General features: G+C 49.7%; 1 protein-coding gene across 9 annotated transcripts in view; it reads right to left on the bottom strand.

Annotated features, from left to right (window-relative positions):
• Positions 1-15,552, bottom strand: part of atxn2 (ataxin 2) — a 92,480-nt gene that overhangs the window by 22,126 nt on the left and 54,802 nt on the right. For 8 of the 9 annotated variants that reach the window (XM_048556004.2, XM_048556005.2, XM_048556006.2 and 5 more), the window contains 3 exons: positions 14,506-14,715; positions 11,994-12,170; positions 5,977-6,198 (listed from right to left, as the gene is read on the bottom strand). In XM_048556004.2, the coding sequence (XP_048411961.2) occupies positions 5,977-6,198; positions 11,994-12,170; positions 14,506-14,715 (609 nt within the window). The remainder of the gene's footprint in view (positions 1-5,976; positions 6,199-11,993; positions 12,171-14,505; positions 14,716-15,552) is intronic. The other variant, XM_048556009.2, reaches the window with a different exon arrangement.

The following is a 15,552-nucleotide window of genomic DNA, read 5'->3' as shown; positions in this document are numbered from 1 at the left end:
CGAGAGGGGGGGCCGAGGGAGCGCGCGCGCGAGGGGGGGGGGGGGGCGAGGGAGCGCGCGCGCGAGGGGGGGGGGGGGGGGCGAGGAGCGCGCGCGCGAGGGGGGGGGGGCGAGGGAGCGCGCGCGCGAGGGGGGGGGGCGAGGGAGCGCGCGCGCGAGAGGGGGGGGCGAGGGAGCGCACGCGCGAGGGGGGGGGGCGAGGGAGCGCGCGCGCGAGAGGGGGGGGCGAGGGAGCGCGCGCGCGAGAGGGGGGGCCGAGGGAGCGCGCGCGCGAGAGGGGGGGCCGAGGGAGCGCGCGCGCGAGAGGGGGGGCCGAGGGAGCGCGCGCGCGAGGGGGGGGGGGGGGGCGAGGGAGCGCGCGCGCGAGGGGGGGGGGGCGAGGGAGCGCGCGCGCGAGGGGGGGGGGGGCGAGGGAGCGCGCGCGCGAGGGGGGGGGGCGGCGAGGGAGCGCGCGCGCGAGGGGGGGGCGGCGAGGGAGCGCGCGCGCGAGGGGAGGGGCGAGGGAGCGCGCGCGCGAGGGGGGGGGGCGAGGGAGCGCGCGCGCGAGAGGGGGGGGCGAGGGATGCGCGCGCGCGAGAGGGGGGGGCGAGGGAGCGCGCGCGCGAGGGGGGGGGCGAGGGAGCGCGCGCGCGAGGGGGGGGGGCGAGGGAGCGCGCGCGCGAGAGGGGGGGCGAGGGAGCGCGCGCGCGAGAGGGGGGGGCGAGGGAGCGCGCGCGCGAGAGGGGGGGGCGAGGGAGCGCGCGCGCGAGAGGGGGGGGGCGAGGGAGCGCGCGCGCGAGAGGGGGGGGGCGAGGGAGCGCGCGCGCGAGAGGGGGGGGCGAGGGAGCGCTGCGCGCGAGAGGGGGGGGCGAGGGAGCGCGCGCGCGAGAGGGGGGGGCGAGGGAGCGCGCGCGCGAGAGGGGGGGGGCGAGGGAGCGCGCGCGCGAGAGGGGGGGGCGAGGGAGCGCGCGCGCGAGAGGGGGGGGGCGAGGGAGCGCGCGCGCGAGAGGGGGGGCGAGGGAGCGCGCGCGCGAGAGGGGGGGGCGAGGGAGCGCGCGCGCGAGAGGGGGGGGCGAGGGAGCGCGCGCGCGAGAGGGGGCGCGCGCGCGAGAGGGGGCGCGCGCGCGAGAGGGAGCGCGCGCGCGAGAGGGAAGCGCGCGCGCGAGAGGGAGCGCGCGCGCGAGAGGGAGCGCGCGCGCGAGAGGAGCGCGCGCGCGAGAGGGAGCGCGCGCGCGAGAGGGAGCGCGCGCGCGAGAGGGAGCGCGCGCGCGAGAGGGAGCGCGCGCGCGAGAGGGAGCGCGCGCGCGAGAGGGAGAGCGCGCGCGAGAGGGAGAGCGCGCGCGAGAGGGAGAGCGCGCGCGAGAGGGAGAGCGCGCGCGAGAGGGAGAGCGCGCGCGAGAGGGAGAGCGCGCGCGAGAGGGAGAGCGCGCGCGAGAGGGGAGAGCGCGCGCGAGAGGGAGAGCGCGCGCGAGAGGGAGAGCGCGCGCGAGAGGGAGAGCGCGCGCGAGTGGGAGAGCGCGCGCGCGAGTGGGGGGGGCGAGGGAGCGCACGCGCGAGGGGGGGGGCGAGGGAGCGCTGCGCGCGAGAGGGGGGGGCGAGGGAGCGCGCGCGCGAGAGGGGGGGGCCGAGGGAGCGCGCGCGCGAGAGGGGGGGCCGAGGGAGGCGCGCGCGCGAGAGGGGGGGCCGAGGAGCGCGCGCGCGCGAGGGGGGGGGGGCGAGGGAGCGCGCGCGCGAGGGGGGGGGGGCGAGGGAGCGCGCGCGCGAGGGGGGGGGGGGGCGAGGGAGCGCGCGCGCGAGGGGGGGGGGCGGCGAGGGAGCGCGCGCGCGAGGGGGGGGGCGGCGAGGGAGCGCGCGCGCGAGGGGAGGGGCGAGGGAGCGCGCGCGCGAGGGGGGGGCGAGGGAGCGCGCGCGCGAGAGGGGGGGGCGAGGAGCGCGCGCGCGAGAGGGGGGGGCGAGGGAGCGCGCGCGCGAGGGGGGGGCGAGGGAGCGCGCGCGCGAGGGGGGGGGCGAGGGAGCGCGCGCGCGAGAGGGGGGGGCGAGGGAGCGCGCGCGCGAGAGGGGGGGGCGAGGGAGCGCTGCGCGCGAGAGGGGGGGGCGAGGGAGCGCGCGCGCGAGAGGGGGGGGCGAGGGAGCGCGCGCGCGAGAGGGGGGGGCGAGGGAGCGCGCGCGCGAGAGGGGGGGGCGAGGGGAGCGCGCGCGCGAGAGGGGGGGCGCGAGGGAGCGCGCGCGCGAGAGGGGGGGGCGAGGGAGCGCGCGCGCGAGAGGGGGGGGCGAGGGAGCGCGCGCGCGAGAGGGGGGGGCGAGGGAGCGCGCGCGCGAGAGGGGGGGGCGAGGGAGCGCGCGCGCGAGAGGGGGGGGGCGAGGGAGCGCGCGCGCGAGAGGGGGGGGCGAGGGAGCGCGCGCGCGAGAGGGGGCGCGCGCGCGAGAGGGAGCGCGCGCGCGAGAGGGAGCGCGCGCGCGAGAGGGAGCGCGCGCGCGAGAGGGAGCGCGCGCGCGAGAGGGAGCGCGCGCGCGAGAGGGAGCGCGCGCGCGAGAGGGAGCGCGCGCGCGAGAGGGAGCGCGCGCGCGAGAGGGAGCGCGCGCGCGAGAGGGAGCGCGCGCGCGAGAGGGAGAGCGCGCGCGGAGAGGGAGAGCGCGCGCGAGAGGGAGAGCGCGCGCGAGAGGGAGAGCGCGCGCGAGAGGGAGAGCGCGCGCGAGAGGGAGAGCGCGCGCGAGAGGGAGAGCGCGCGCGAGAGGGAGAGCGCTGCGCGAGAGGGAGAGCGCGCGCGAGTGGGAGAGCGCGCGCGCGAGTGGGAGAGCGCGCGCGCGAGTGGGAGAGCGCGCGCGCGAGTGGGAGAGCGCGCGCGCGAGTGGGAGAGCGCGCGCGCGAGTGGGAGAGCGCGCGCGCGAGTGGGAGAGCGCGCGCGCGAGTGGGAGAGCGCGCGCGCGAGTGGGAGAGCGCGCGCGCGAGTGGGAGAGCGCGCGCGAGTGGGAGAGCGCGCGCGAGAGGGAGAGCTGCGCGCGAGAGGGAGAGCGCGCGCGAGTGGGAGAGCGCGCGCGAGTGGGAGAGCGCGCGCGAGTGGGAGAGCGCGCGCGAGTGGGAGAGCTGCGCGCGAGTGGGAGAGCGCGCGCGAGTGGGAGAGCGCGCGCGAGAGGGAGAGCGCGCGCGAGAGGGAGAGCGCGCGCGAGAGGGAGAGCGCGCGCGAGAGGGAGAGCGCGCGCGAGAGGGAGAGCGCGCGCGAGAGGGAGAGGGCAAGCGCAAAGTTTTATTCTCCTGGTCAGAGGAAATATACTAATGCAATAAAGAGGGAGCACACAATGGAGGTCTGTCAGACTTATTGCAGGATGGCAGACTGTCATATGAAGAAAGATTGGGCAAGTTGAGACTGTATTCCCAAGAATTTGGGACGAATGCAAATTGATCTCATTGAATCCTGCAAAAATAGTTAATATAATGGATGGGGCTGATGCAGGTAGCATGTCTCCTCTAGGTGGGAGAAAGGAACTAGGGGCACAACGTAAAAATAAGGGAATGTAATTTATTTGGGATGAGAATTTTATTTTAATGCTCATGGAATATTTGGAATTCTGTACCTCTGACAGCCGTGGAAACTCCGTCGAGTACAAATAGAGATTGATAAACATGATTATTAACTATTAAAGGGTTTTGAGGGTGTAGTGGATAAGTGGCATTAAAGTGTTCAATCATGATTGTTAAATGATGGATAAAGCCTAGTGGCCTGCTCCTGATCCTACATAAAATAAATATAAGAATCTCATTTATAATTAAAACTTTCTTCAAAAATAATCATATATTGGCTTCAGAAATATATGACAAGTTCAGATTAGAAACTAAATTGGTATTCAGCCCTCACCCGAGCAATTCTACATTCGATGGATTCAAATCCAGAAAGATTCTACACGCCCCAACACACTCATCACACTACCCTACATCAGGAACACGTCAGAACTCACAACAAGACTTCTATGACTGCTGGGCATCAATGTGGCACACAAACCCACATCAACCCTACCTCAAGTGCTCACCCGATCTAAAGACCACTCCCTGCCATGGACAGAACCAATGTCATCTACAAGGTCCCCTGCAGAGACTGCGAGAAACACTACATCAGACAAACAGGAAGGAAACTAACAACAAGAGTACATGAACACCAACTGGCTACAAAAAGACGCGACCAATACTCACTCATCTCAATCCACATGGACAAGGAGAACCACGACTTTGAGTGGGACAGGTTGGGCAGGGAAAGCACACGAATTCCTGGGAGCATGGCACTCTACGAAGCAGTCTATTATTAAACACATTGAACTCGACCCCATTATACATTCCTCTACTGAGGAAATCTGGAAGTGAGGCAATTCATCGCAACGGACGCCAGAGTTTAAAAGCCAGGCAGGAAAACACACCGAAGCTTCATCAGAGGCTGCAATAAGGATGTTACCAAGCATGGTAACAAAACATCTGCTGAACAACAAACCAGCTCGGTAAGCTAACCGACCTCAACACCTATTAACCTCTGGTGTGTCACAATAATATCACCTTCCATCCAGTGATGTCTGCTTCCTGTATGTTTTCCCTTAAGAAAATCTTAAAATTGATAAACCAAAGAACTACTGATACTGGCAGCATCAGTCGAGAGAAAGCAAATCAATACTTGGGGTTCAATGACCCTTTTCAGAACACCAACTCAGCTTTCTCTCCACAGATGCTGGCAGGCCTGCTGATTTTTTTCCTGCAATTTGTGTTTTTGTTTCTTCCTAAAATGGCCTGCTTTCCCCATATTGAATGGTCTTTGGTATCTGATATGATCTCACCAAAGCTACCAACTTCATCTTTCCCTCTGGCCAGCATCTCAGGTTGAACCAGATGATTTGCAACCTCAATGTTGTATTTGAGGATTAATAAGCTTCCCATTATGTATCCATATCATGACGAAGGTCAGACTTCAAAAGTTAACTGATTTTCTTTACAAAAAGGTACTGCCTGACCTGTTCAGTACTTTGAGTATTTTTGTTTTTAATTCTGATTTTCAACATTCAGAATTTATTTTTCTTTCCCTTCTCCATCACTAAGACCACTGAACTTCAATTCTGTAAATTCACAAGACTACACCCAAGCTTCTGCCCAGCATATACGAAACTCTCATTTTGCCTTTGTTACCTCTAGATTTGATTATGCAACGCACTCCTGGCTAGCCTCAATATTCCTCTGTGTAAACTCCAAGTCATCTAAAATTCTGATGCTTCTGCCCTTAGTCCAAGTCCAATTTGCCCATGACCGTGCTTAGCCAAGAGCCAGTACAGAACAATGTCTCAATTTTAAAATATTCAGCCTGGTTTTCAAAGACCTCCGTAGCTTTATTCCTTCTCATCTCCAATCTACCCAGTCCAACACCTCGTCAAAATGCTTGGCTTCCTCCATTTCTGGCCTCTTGAGAATCACCAATTTTAAACAGTTTCACCAATGACGGCTGTTCTTTCAGCTGGCAAGTTCTTAAGCATTGGAATTTCCTCCCCAAAGTTCTATTATTTTGCATCTTCCTCCAAGATGCTCAACACTTTGCCCTTTGGCCAAATGTTTGATCATCAGCCCTAATTTCTTGTGTGGTTTGTCAAATTAAAAGCAGGGGAGCATCAAGTAAAATCACAGCTGTGAAGTAGCAGACTTGGTGACTGGTATCGGGGATTTCAAGTTGATCTCTTGGATGCAGAAGATGCTGAAATTTTGCACCATCTTTACAACAGAATTATCTGCTTTTATATTATGAAGGGTCATTCTGAAGTTGTGCCTTCTAAAGCTGTTGGATCAGGTTTTGCTTATTTCAATATTGGTGCACACTCCCTACCGTCAACTGAAAATTGTGTAAATGTATTTCCTGAAATGGTATCCTCAAACTAAAATACACAAAATTCTACACTCTGCAGAAAATGATGCACAACATTATAGCACAAGCAGCAAAATATCTCAAAATGTGAAGAACAGAAAAAATGACTTGCCTTCAGATGATGGGGTGGCAGCTCTATTCACAGCAGGGCTGGCTGATGTAGGAGAAACAGCAGCAGTAGGCATGGCCAGAGATTCTGCTGGGACACTGCCAGCTTGTGGAGAAGATAAGGTCATTCCACTTGAAGCATTTCCAGGACTATACTGGGATGGTTGGTTACCATGTCTAGGAGATCGTGGTCGGTGTGTTTTGGGAGATAAACGGGCACTTGACCCTGAAGTTTCAATGGAAAGGTTAAATCATTTCAAGCAACTACTGTACCTTAAACAAGGCGCATCCAAATTACAGAAAAGTATTCTAAACATAATTAAAAATTGATGGCTCTGTAATATACAGTTTACAACAGAAATTCACCTTTTTGTTAACCAGTTTACACTGATGGTCAAGTGCAACTGTAACAAAAATTGTGGAATGAAACAATGAAAAACAGAAAAATACCAAAATGGGATAGACCGTTTGGCTCTTCACATCTGTTTCCTCTAATGTAACATGCACAACTGAATTGATTGGATTTGAACTAACCAATTTTAAAAATTCTTGACGTGCAAGTTAACTCAACCAAAAATAAACACGCTTGGTCGCTACTTAATTGAAAGTTGCTGCTATTTTGATTAATGTACAAGGACTATTCATTCATTCATGCCTGACATGTTTAAATTATCTAGTTTTTAAATTCCATTATACTTGTGAATTTTGAGAGTTTGGATCTCTTCCTCTACTGTCCAACTTTGGGACTGTCCGTATTTGGTTCCACTCAACTATCCAATCAAAGACAAAGCAAATGCAGCAAAGACTAATCTTCTTGACTTATCATTAATGTAGATGCTTCTACCTGATTGGTTCTTGGATACCTCCTATTTCTTAAGTACTTATTGCCCCTTGGTGACATTATTCAGACATGGGATCAGCTTCACCACACATGCTGACAACTCAGCTCTTTCTCTCTCTCCGCCACATTTCCTAACATCACTGCCATGTGCTGTCAAAGTGCTCAACTAACAGCCTTACATGAACTGCAATTAACTGGAATAAACATGAGTAATAACAAAGTCATCGTGTGTTGATATGATTTCAATCGTTCATTTGCCATTGTGCAATTCTGAATTAGGCTGTTTGCTATCTCAAGGTCTCCAAAAGAGCTCCTTGCTGTGCTCTGGATGTGTATTCCATCACAAAGACGATCACATAATACAAACTACACCCCTGCTTCGGCTCACCACCCGGTGAAATGCAGATCCATGTCATTTATCTTCAAACTTAAGTAAAATCCCAACATTTGTTTTTCACTATTAGGAATTTGTTTATCTGCTCAAAGCATTCTGTGCACTGTATCGTCCACTGGAGTGTTAACTCTTGATACACAACTGTCACAGGATACAAGCACAGCAAAACGTTTCATTCAAAGAAAATCCAGTCCTTAATCCATGCTTTCAGTTTTTGTGACTTTTGCTCAAACAGAACCTCTCACCCAAAGCAGCAAAAACTCTGATACACTAAGCCTTAAAACTCAATAAAGCCCAACAAATGTTATAGCCCACTGCAGTATAGCCCAGTAAAATTACTATCGCGTAGGTATTGTTAAAGTAGATTGCAACAGTAATTGACATTCTTTAAAGCACCATTCCTGCTTTAAAGCTTCCAATAAAGGTTCAAAATAAACAAACAAAATAAAGTAGAATAGTGCTATCTCAATACTCCATCTAAATTGAGTTTTGTAATTTTTTTCATTCTATGTGGGTCTTTAAGGTCTGTGCACAGCATCAAGTTCTGAAAGTGGAACCTTTTCCTGCCAATCTTCTGTTCCAGCTCCCTTCATGCCCCACTGAAGTCAGCTCTCTCCCAGTACTCACTCTGGATTGCTAGTTGTCTTTTTTTATATCTTACAATACACTAATCACCAACTTATGAGTGCTCCCTCATTGACACTTTGTCTTATTTCCAGGGTCAAGAGGGCATTCATTCTTGTTAGACTGGACACAAATGCTGCAGAAATTTTCCTAAATATTTACCTCTCTCCATTCTTAATGCCACTGCAGTCCCAGTCTACACTCAAAGTCCCCTCTACAACTCCTTTCTAATGTTGGTATCTCTATTTACCAACAGGTTTCCACTTCTACATCCTTCCCACAAGTAAGTGGTTTATAAGGTAATTGCAACCTTTTTGTTCCTTAACTCTAGCTCGATTAATCATCTTTAAACCCTCCGGGTCATTCTCTTAATCAATAACAGCACCATTCCTCCTTTGTCCATCTTTTCTGAATACCTTGTACCCAGGAACATTTAATATCCAGTCCCACCCTTCCCTTTGCCGGTTCTGTGTCACAGCACATCATATTTCATAATGGCAATTTGCACCATAATTTACAATTTTATTTACAGTACTCTGTATTTACATACATGTACAGTACCCTGAATTAGAATCCCTACAGTGTGGAAACAGGCCCTTCGGCCCAGCATGTCCACACAGAACCTCAGTGCATCCCACCCAGACCCATTTCCATTATAATACACCTAAGTTACACATCCTGAACACTACAGGCAATTTTAGCATGGCCAATCCAGGTAACCTGCACATCTTTGGACTGTGGGAGGAAACCCACACAGACACAGGGAGAATGTGCAAACTCCCCACAGATAGACACCCAAGGCTGGAATCGAGCCCGGGTCCCTGGTGTTGTGAGGTAGCAGTGCTAACCGCTGTGCTGACCCAATTTTGATTTCGACTTCAGTCCTTTCTGACTTACTTCAACTTAACCTAGAAGTTATTCTCTATGCTATTGCTGTCTGTCTGTCTCTAAGCATTTTGTGAAGCGTGGTATTCCATTGTCTCATACTGTCTCATGGTCCCAGATCTGGAACTCTTTCATTGGTCCATTCGGGTCCAACATCGAGCTTATATTGGTGTCATTTTCCCCAGAGATCCTCCTGCACCATCTTTCCCGCCATTCATTTATCTGCCTTATTCTTCTATTTCTGGACTCACCTGTAAGTGGCAATGGGAGCAAGCTGGAGATTACTACATTTGAAGGTCTGCTTGGTAACGTTCAACCTAGCTCTCTAAATTCTGACCTCAGGACCGCATTGGTACCAACTGATAGAAAAGGCAGTATGGACCAGAACTCCTGGATGTTCACCATCTCCCAGGAGGCTGTGCTGATATCCTTGACTCTTGAGCACAAGTGAGGTAACATAACACCCTGCAATCATGTCAGTGGCCACAAATGTCAACGGTATCCCCTGCCCCACCACCTCAAATTAACAAATCACTTATCACTAATGCCTCTTCCTCCTGTGTAGCTGAACCGTTCACGTTGTCACAAAATTGGCTCAGACTACATTTCTTGAACCAGCAACCTCATCGGCTTCCAGAACAGAAAGCGTATTTGACAGCAGGACCCCAGGAGATTTCTGCAGTACATGCCTGTTTCTCTTGGGCCAAGCCACTTTCTTTTCTGCCTCCAGACATCTAAGCTGCAGTGTGACCAACTCACTGAACATGCTATCGCTACAACACAGTCTCACAGATATGCCACAGTGACTCCACACTGCCCAATCTGAAACCTATGCAGTTTTCTACAGCTGGCAGCGTGCAGTTGTCTAGGATATCAATAAGTTCCATTAGCTGGCATTTTTACAGGTTACGCATTTCACTCAATTGAACTGAGGCATGTCTTAAACTTACTTCCTTACTCTACTTTGGATTATTTATATTACTTCATTATATTAACCCTAAGTTTCCCTTATTACTGCTGCTTTCAACTTTCTGCTGGAGTCATACCTGACACACAGAAAGATGGTTGTGGTTGTTGGAGATCAGTCAGGGTAGTTGACTAGGTCCAACTATCTTCAACTGCTTCAATGGCCTTGCCTCCAATCAGAAGTGGGGATGTTTGCCAATGGTTGCGCAATGTTCAGCACAATTCATGACTTCAGATATTGAAACAATCCATGCTCAGATGCAACAAGACCTGCACAATATCCAGGTATGAGCTGACAAGTGGTAAGTAACATAAGCGCCGCACAAATGTTCTATGGGGGAGGGGCTTAGATTGGTTCACAGGTTGGTGCAACATCGAGGGCCGAAGGCCTGTTCTGTGCTGTATTGTTCTATGTTCTATGTCAGGCAATGTCTCTTATTGATGGTCAATCGAACCACCATCCCTTAACATTCAATCATGTTACCATCAGTGAAGCCCCCGCTATCAACATGCTGAGGATTACTATTGACCAGAAACTGAACTGGACTCACCATGTAAGAACAGGTTAGAAGCTAGGAATCAGCAGGTAACTCACCTCCTGAGTCAAAGGCTGCCCACCATTCACAAGGCACAAGTCATGGAATACTCCCCACTTGCTTGCCTGGATGAGTGCAGCTCCAATAACATTCAAGCAGCATGACACCATCCAGAACAAAGCAGTTTGCTTGGTGCCACATCCACAAGCATCATGTACACACTGCTGTGTCATATATACAAAATGCACTGCAGAAATTCCCAAAAGGCCCTCAGACAGCGCCTTCCAAAAGGCCCTCAGACAGCGCCTTCCAAAAGGCCCTCAGACAGCGCCTTCCAAAAGGCCCTCAGACAGCGCCTTCCAAAAGGCCCTCAGACAGCGCCTTCCAAAAGGCCCTCAGACAGCGCCTTCCAAAAGGCCCTCAGACAGCGCCTTCCAAAAGGCCCTCAGACAGCGCCTTCCAAAAGGCCCTCAGACAGCGCCTTCCAAAAGGCCCTCAGACAGCGCCTTCCAAAAGGCCCTCAGACAGCGCCTTCCAAAAGGCCCTCAGACAGCGCCTTCCAAAAGGCCCTCAGACAGCGCCTTCCAAAAGGCCCTCAGACAGCGCCTTCCAAAAGGCCCTCAGACAGCGCCTTCCAAAAGGCCCTCAGACAGCGCCTTCCAAAAGGCCCTCAGACAGCGCCTTCCAAAAGGCCCTCAGACAGCGCCTTCCAAATCAGTGATCACTTACATCTAGAAAAGACAGGGGAAGCCAATACATGGGAATACCACCATCTGGTGTGGACATATATGCTGTTCTTCGGTATTGCTGGTCAATATCCTGGAATTACCTCCACTCAGACAGCAGCGGTTCAAGTGGCAGCTCACCATCACCTTCTCAAGAAGGACTCGGAACAGCAATAAATGCTGACTAGCCTGCTTCCCTATGTTATTAAAATATGCTTTCCTATTTTACAGACAGTTAAATAATGTCCCAATAGCAGTTTCCTGCCATTGATTTTATGGACTTTCTGAGATGTAACTGTTGCTATTCTCTTGAAATCATTGCAGGCCACTTCCACACAGTGAATCCATTTGGATTCCCAAGTGGTTGAGGTTTTGCACCTCAGCCTCAATTTATAAATTCTCCCTTATAGATGCTCCATTGCAGGTCTGATGCCTTTTAGGCTTGCAGGTAAACCAGGTTTGTTGTTTATGATTTCATGACTTCTTACATTCACCAAGCATGCATCCCTTCTGAAAGGTAAGGCCGTACCATATCCTGAGGCTCTCCTACATTAGTTATCCATTCACCTCAGTCTGTGAATTCATCCAAACATTTACTGCTGATAAGCCAGGCTGTTCCCACTCTCATTGTAACTCTCATCCTTCCTGATCTACACTTGCTCATTCATCAGTCCCTCTGATTCTCATAGCCTTACATCTTCCAACTTCTAATCTCTAATCTCCACTATCTCCACATGATATTGTCCCTCCCATCTCCTCCAGCAAACTCTCATGTGACTCAGGCCACATGCTCCAGAACCAGTAAATCTGAACTTGTCTATTTCTTCATTTGGTGCGTGCAAAAACCCCTCAGCCAAGCCTCTGATCACTGCTTTAATATCTCCTCTTTGGTTTTGTGATCCATTTTTGTCTGATTAATATGGAAAAGCCTACCAAAGGCAGAAAGTTGCTCCCAAAATGCAATTTGTTAATGCCTAAAAAAAAAACCTGTCGATTAAGTGATAATCTGAAATGAGTTAAATCCAACTTTTCAAATTTAAGTAGACTTACCTCCACTGACTACAGATGACCAAGTCCCTCCTGAAGGGCTGTTTCGTGGGACAGGAGCAGAAATTTCTCCAGATACATTGTGGCTTATGAAATCCGAGCCTGAAGACATGCCAGTTCGACCAGAGGGACCTCGATGACGAGGATGGCGCTGTGCCTTCGGAGACATTCGTGGAGGACCTTGATGGCAAAACAAAATACAATTAATATTAGTACATGAAAAATGGCAAAGAAAATGAGAGACTGATGATCTCCAAATTTAAGTTTACAGGCCTGGAGATTCCTAATATCTTTACACTCACATGTCACTTGCAGATATAGGGTACTCAGAAGATAATATATCGTTGCAGTTCGTAAAACCACAGGCTTTTAATGCTGCTCATTCACTGATTTGAACCATTAAAAAAAGTCTGAATTTACAGACTTACATGAATGTCCAGTACTGAAATAGGCCACTCAGCCCAAGTGATCTATACAACAGTCTATGCTCCAAAGATACTGTCATCCTACTTCATCTAATGTCACCAGGGAAGGCAGAGGTATTAAATTCACTTATAGATCGAGAAGGCCTCAAGTTCAACCTTCAGTGGACAAGTATAATGGGCAACAGGAATCTGCAAATGAACTTAGTCCAGGAGACAGGGAAAATAACTTTAGCAGAAAAACAATGATTTTTTATTTACTACAGTATTAGCTCTACCGAAAGTATACAATTGAAATGATGTCAAGAGAATCAGGTTCAACAGTGACATTCTCCAGAAAGCTTACTGCAATCAGGTAGTCCCTGTTCATATTAACATTTCTGAGGTCACCTTTAGGAAGCTTAAATTTGTACAGATAAGGTAATTAAATGCTGAATTTTACCTTGGATGCCATCTAACCCAAGAAACCATCATGGCTGAGCCTGCACTGCAACTGGCAACGGATATATCTGCCTGACTGAAGCTGGAAAGCTACATTCCCTCCAAAGCCCATCTGGTGCTCGCTTGCTACACATTCACGCTTCTCAGTGAGTACGTTAATTAGCCATGATTAGGACCAGAAACCCACCCCAAGTGATTTTTCTTCCTTACAGTCTGTGGCATAACAGCACTCTCAAACAATCACATTGGGCACTACGTGGATCTCTTTTTAAAGTACGTAAGTAAACCGTTACACAATTTAGATTATACACTATATGACAATCTTCAGCAACCTGAAAAATCTCACATAGTACTGTTTACAAAACGTTTACACAAGTACAAGCATTAACTTGTACAAATGAATAACCCTACACCTCCAAGTTAATTTTCTTCCTTAGAATTGGAAAAGTAATCATTTGAAAATGATTATCACTCAAAATAGAAACCATTAAATCTTTTAGGCAGTAGCCTTCTAAATGTAATTTACTTCAATGACATACCACATGTAAGAAATGTTTAAGCAGCAATAAACGTGCAGAAAAGCTGTCATACAAGTTGACGCCTCAAGCAGCCACACAGCAATAACTCAAAATATTAACTTCACAAACAAATGCAGTTTTGCACACTAGAACAGCAACAAGTGCACTAAAATCAGCTTTAGCTCAGATTACAAGATTGCCCAAATTCATGTAAAATAATTGCATGTAACTTGGGAGAATGTTACCTGGTTGAACTGATTTGATCAATAAAAAATTGAAAATATGCAGGTCAGGTAACATCTCTGGAGAAAGACTTATTGCTTTAGGTTAATCGTTGCTTCAGATGCTGTCCGACATGCTGAGCATTCCTATTATTCTAGCTTTTTTTTCCCATTTCTAGCAAACACTGCTTTGCTTTGGTTTTGTTTGAGTTCTCATCTTCTGCTCAAGGAAATGCCCAGAATGTTACACTGGAGATCCCTATTAAGTGGTTAGTTCAAATTGCCTATTATATTAATTTCACCACTAAAATTTATTGTGTAAAATTTGGGAGAAATAAGACAGATCCTAAAGTAGTAACTTTTTCCCACAATATCTAAAACATTAAAATCATGGCTAATTGTGCAAAAAAAGTGTCCAAGGCACTTTTAGGAAGGGAAAGCTGTACATCAATCTGGACTAGTCATTGATGAATTTGTGAAGCTACAATGAGCTCTGACCACTTACTGTTATTTCAGACATATATTCTTAACCCACAATTCCCATCACCAAATTAACCCGCACATAGTGTAAACGAAAAAAATCTCAGATTCAGTGTCACACTAAAATAATCCTATTTGAATGTCAGAAGCAGCTCTTTGGATTTTAGGCATTTATTTTGTCAAGCCAAGTAGTGTAACCAACATGCAACCACTAATCATCACACAACCTTCTCAAACACATTTATATAATTGCTCACTTCCAATAACAAAAACATACTTAAAGAAAGTGGATACGGACAAGGTAATAGCAAGCAAGAAGGATTAAAACATGCTTAGTTTTAAAATGTTACACATGTTGCAGGTTAAGAAACAAAAAAAAACTATTGTATAACAAAGAAATTAAACAAACATATGGAAGGACTAACTGCAGTACCTTCTGAAGACATGCGTTTAGGCATAGTAGAGACAGGAGCTGGAGAACCATGAGCAGAGGGGTGAGACGGAGGCCTTGAAGGCCGTGAAGGGGGCCTGGAGGGCGGCCTGGTAGGAGTGGCTGCCCGAGGTGGAAGAGAGTTGGGAGCTGATTGGTAGCGAGAAGGTGGGCGTGAGGAAGGAGATGGGCAAGGCGATGGCCAGGCAACACCTGACAGAACAAATGATATGAAGGAAAGTAAAAAACTAAAGAAAAATATGGGAATAAGTAACAAAAAAATGACATTATGTACAATTTACAAGACAATAAATAATTATAAAATAATTCACACTTTTTCATCAACATTTGAAAACATAACGTACACTTAAAAATATATGCAGTATACACAGTATACTGGCACAAGATGAGAAAAGTCATATCCAGCACTATTTAAAAAGTCTTTATCTCAGCTTTTTGGAAAATAAAACAAAGCTTTTAATTTATCTTAAAATGGAAGAAAAATGTATTTTGAAAGCAAGTACTTCTGATGTGCACGAAGACTTCCACACTTAATAAATTTGTCACAATCTGACTTCTTTCCTTGTCCTGAGGCGCTTTTCTCAAGTGGTGCTCCATGAACCATTCAACATGAGATGTAAATAAAGTTCTACAAAAATATTTAAGAAATGCTGCATCGATAGATGACTGCACAAAATGCCACTGCATTCAGTACCATAAATACACAAACCAATGTTTGTTAATTAGCAGAGATATTCATTACCACAAGAATTTGGGGGTCATGAAAAAATTCCCTCTACAGACAGGTACTGAATAATTGTGATTGCTAAGTTCCTTCAATTTAAGAGAAATGTAGAATACAAAATTATGCCAAAGTATTATTTAGTGCAAGCTGCAAGGGTTATCAATCTAAATTTTTATATTGCCAGAAATATTTAGCAGTTACATAAAAAGAGAGGAAGAAACCACAAGTTTAGAATTCATCAAGGCTAAGACTGCCAACAGTAAGGCACAAAACATCTCAGTTCAGTTCTTAATACTAAAATATAA

This window comes from Stegostoma tigrinum, chromosome 26, assembly GCF_030684315.1.
Source record: "Stegostoma tigrinum isolate sSteTig4 chromosome 26, sSteTig4.hap1, whole genome shotgun sequence".
Classification (NCBI taxonomy): Eukaryota; Metazoa; Chordata; class Chondrichthyes; order Orectolobiformes; family Stegostomatidae; genus Stegostoma; species Stegostoma tigrinum.
Note: the sequence above shows the minus strand (reverse complement) of the source record. Positions and strands in the feature narration are given on the sequence as shown.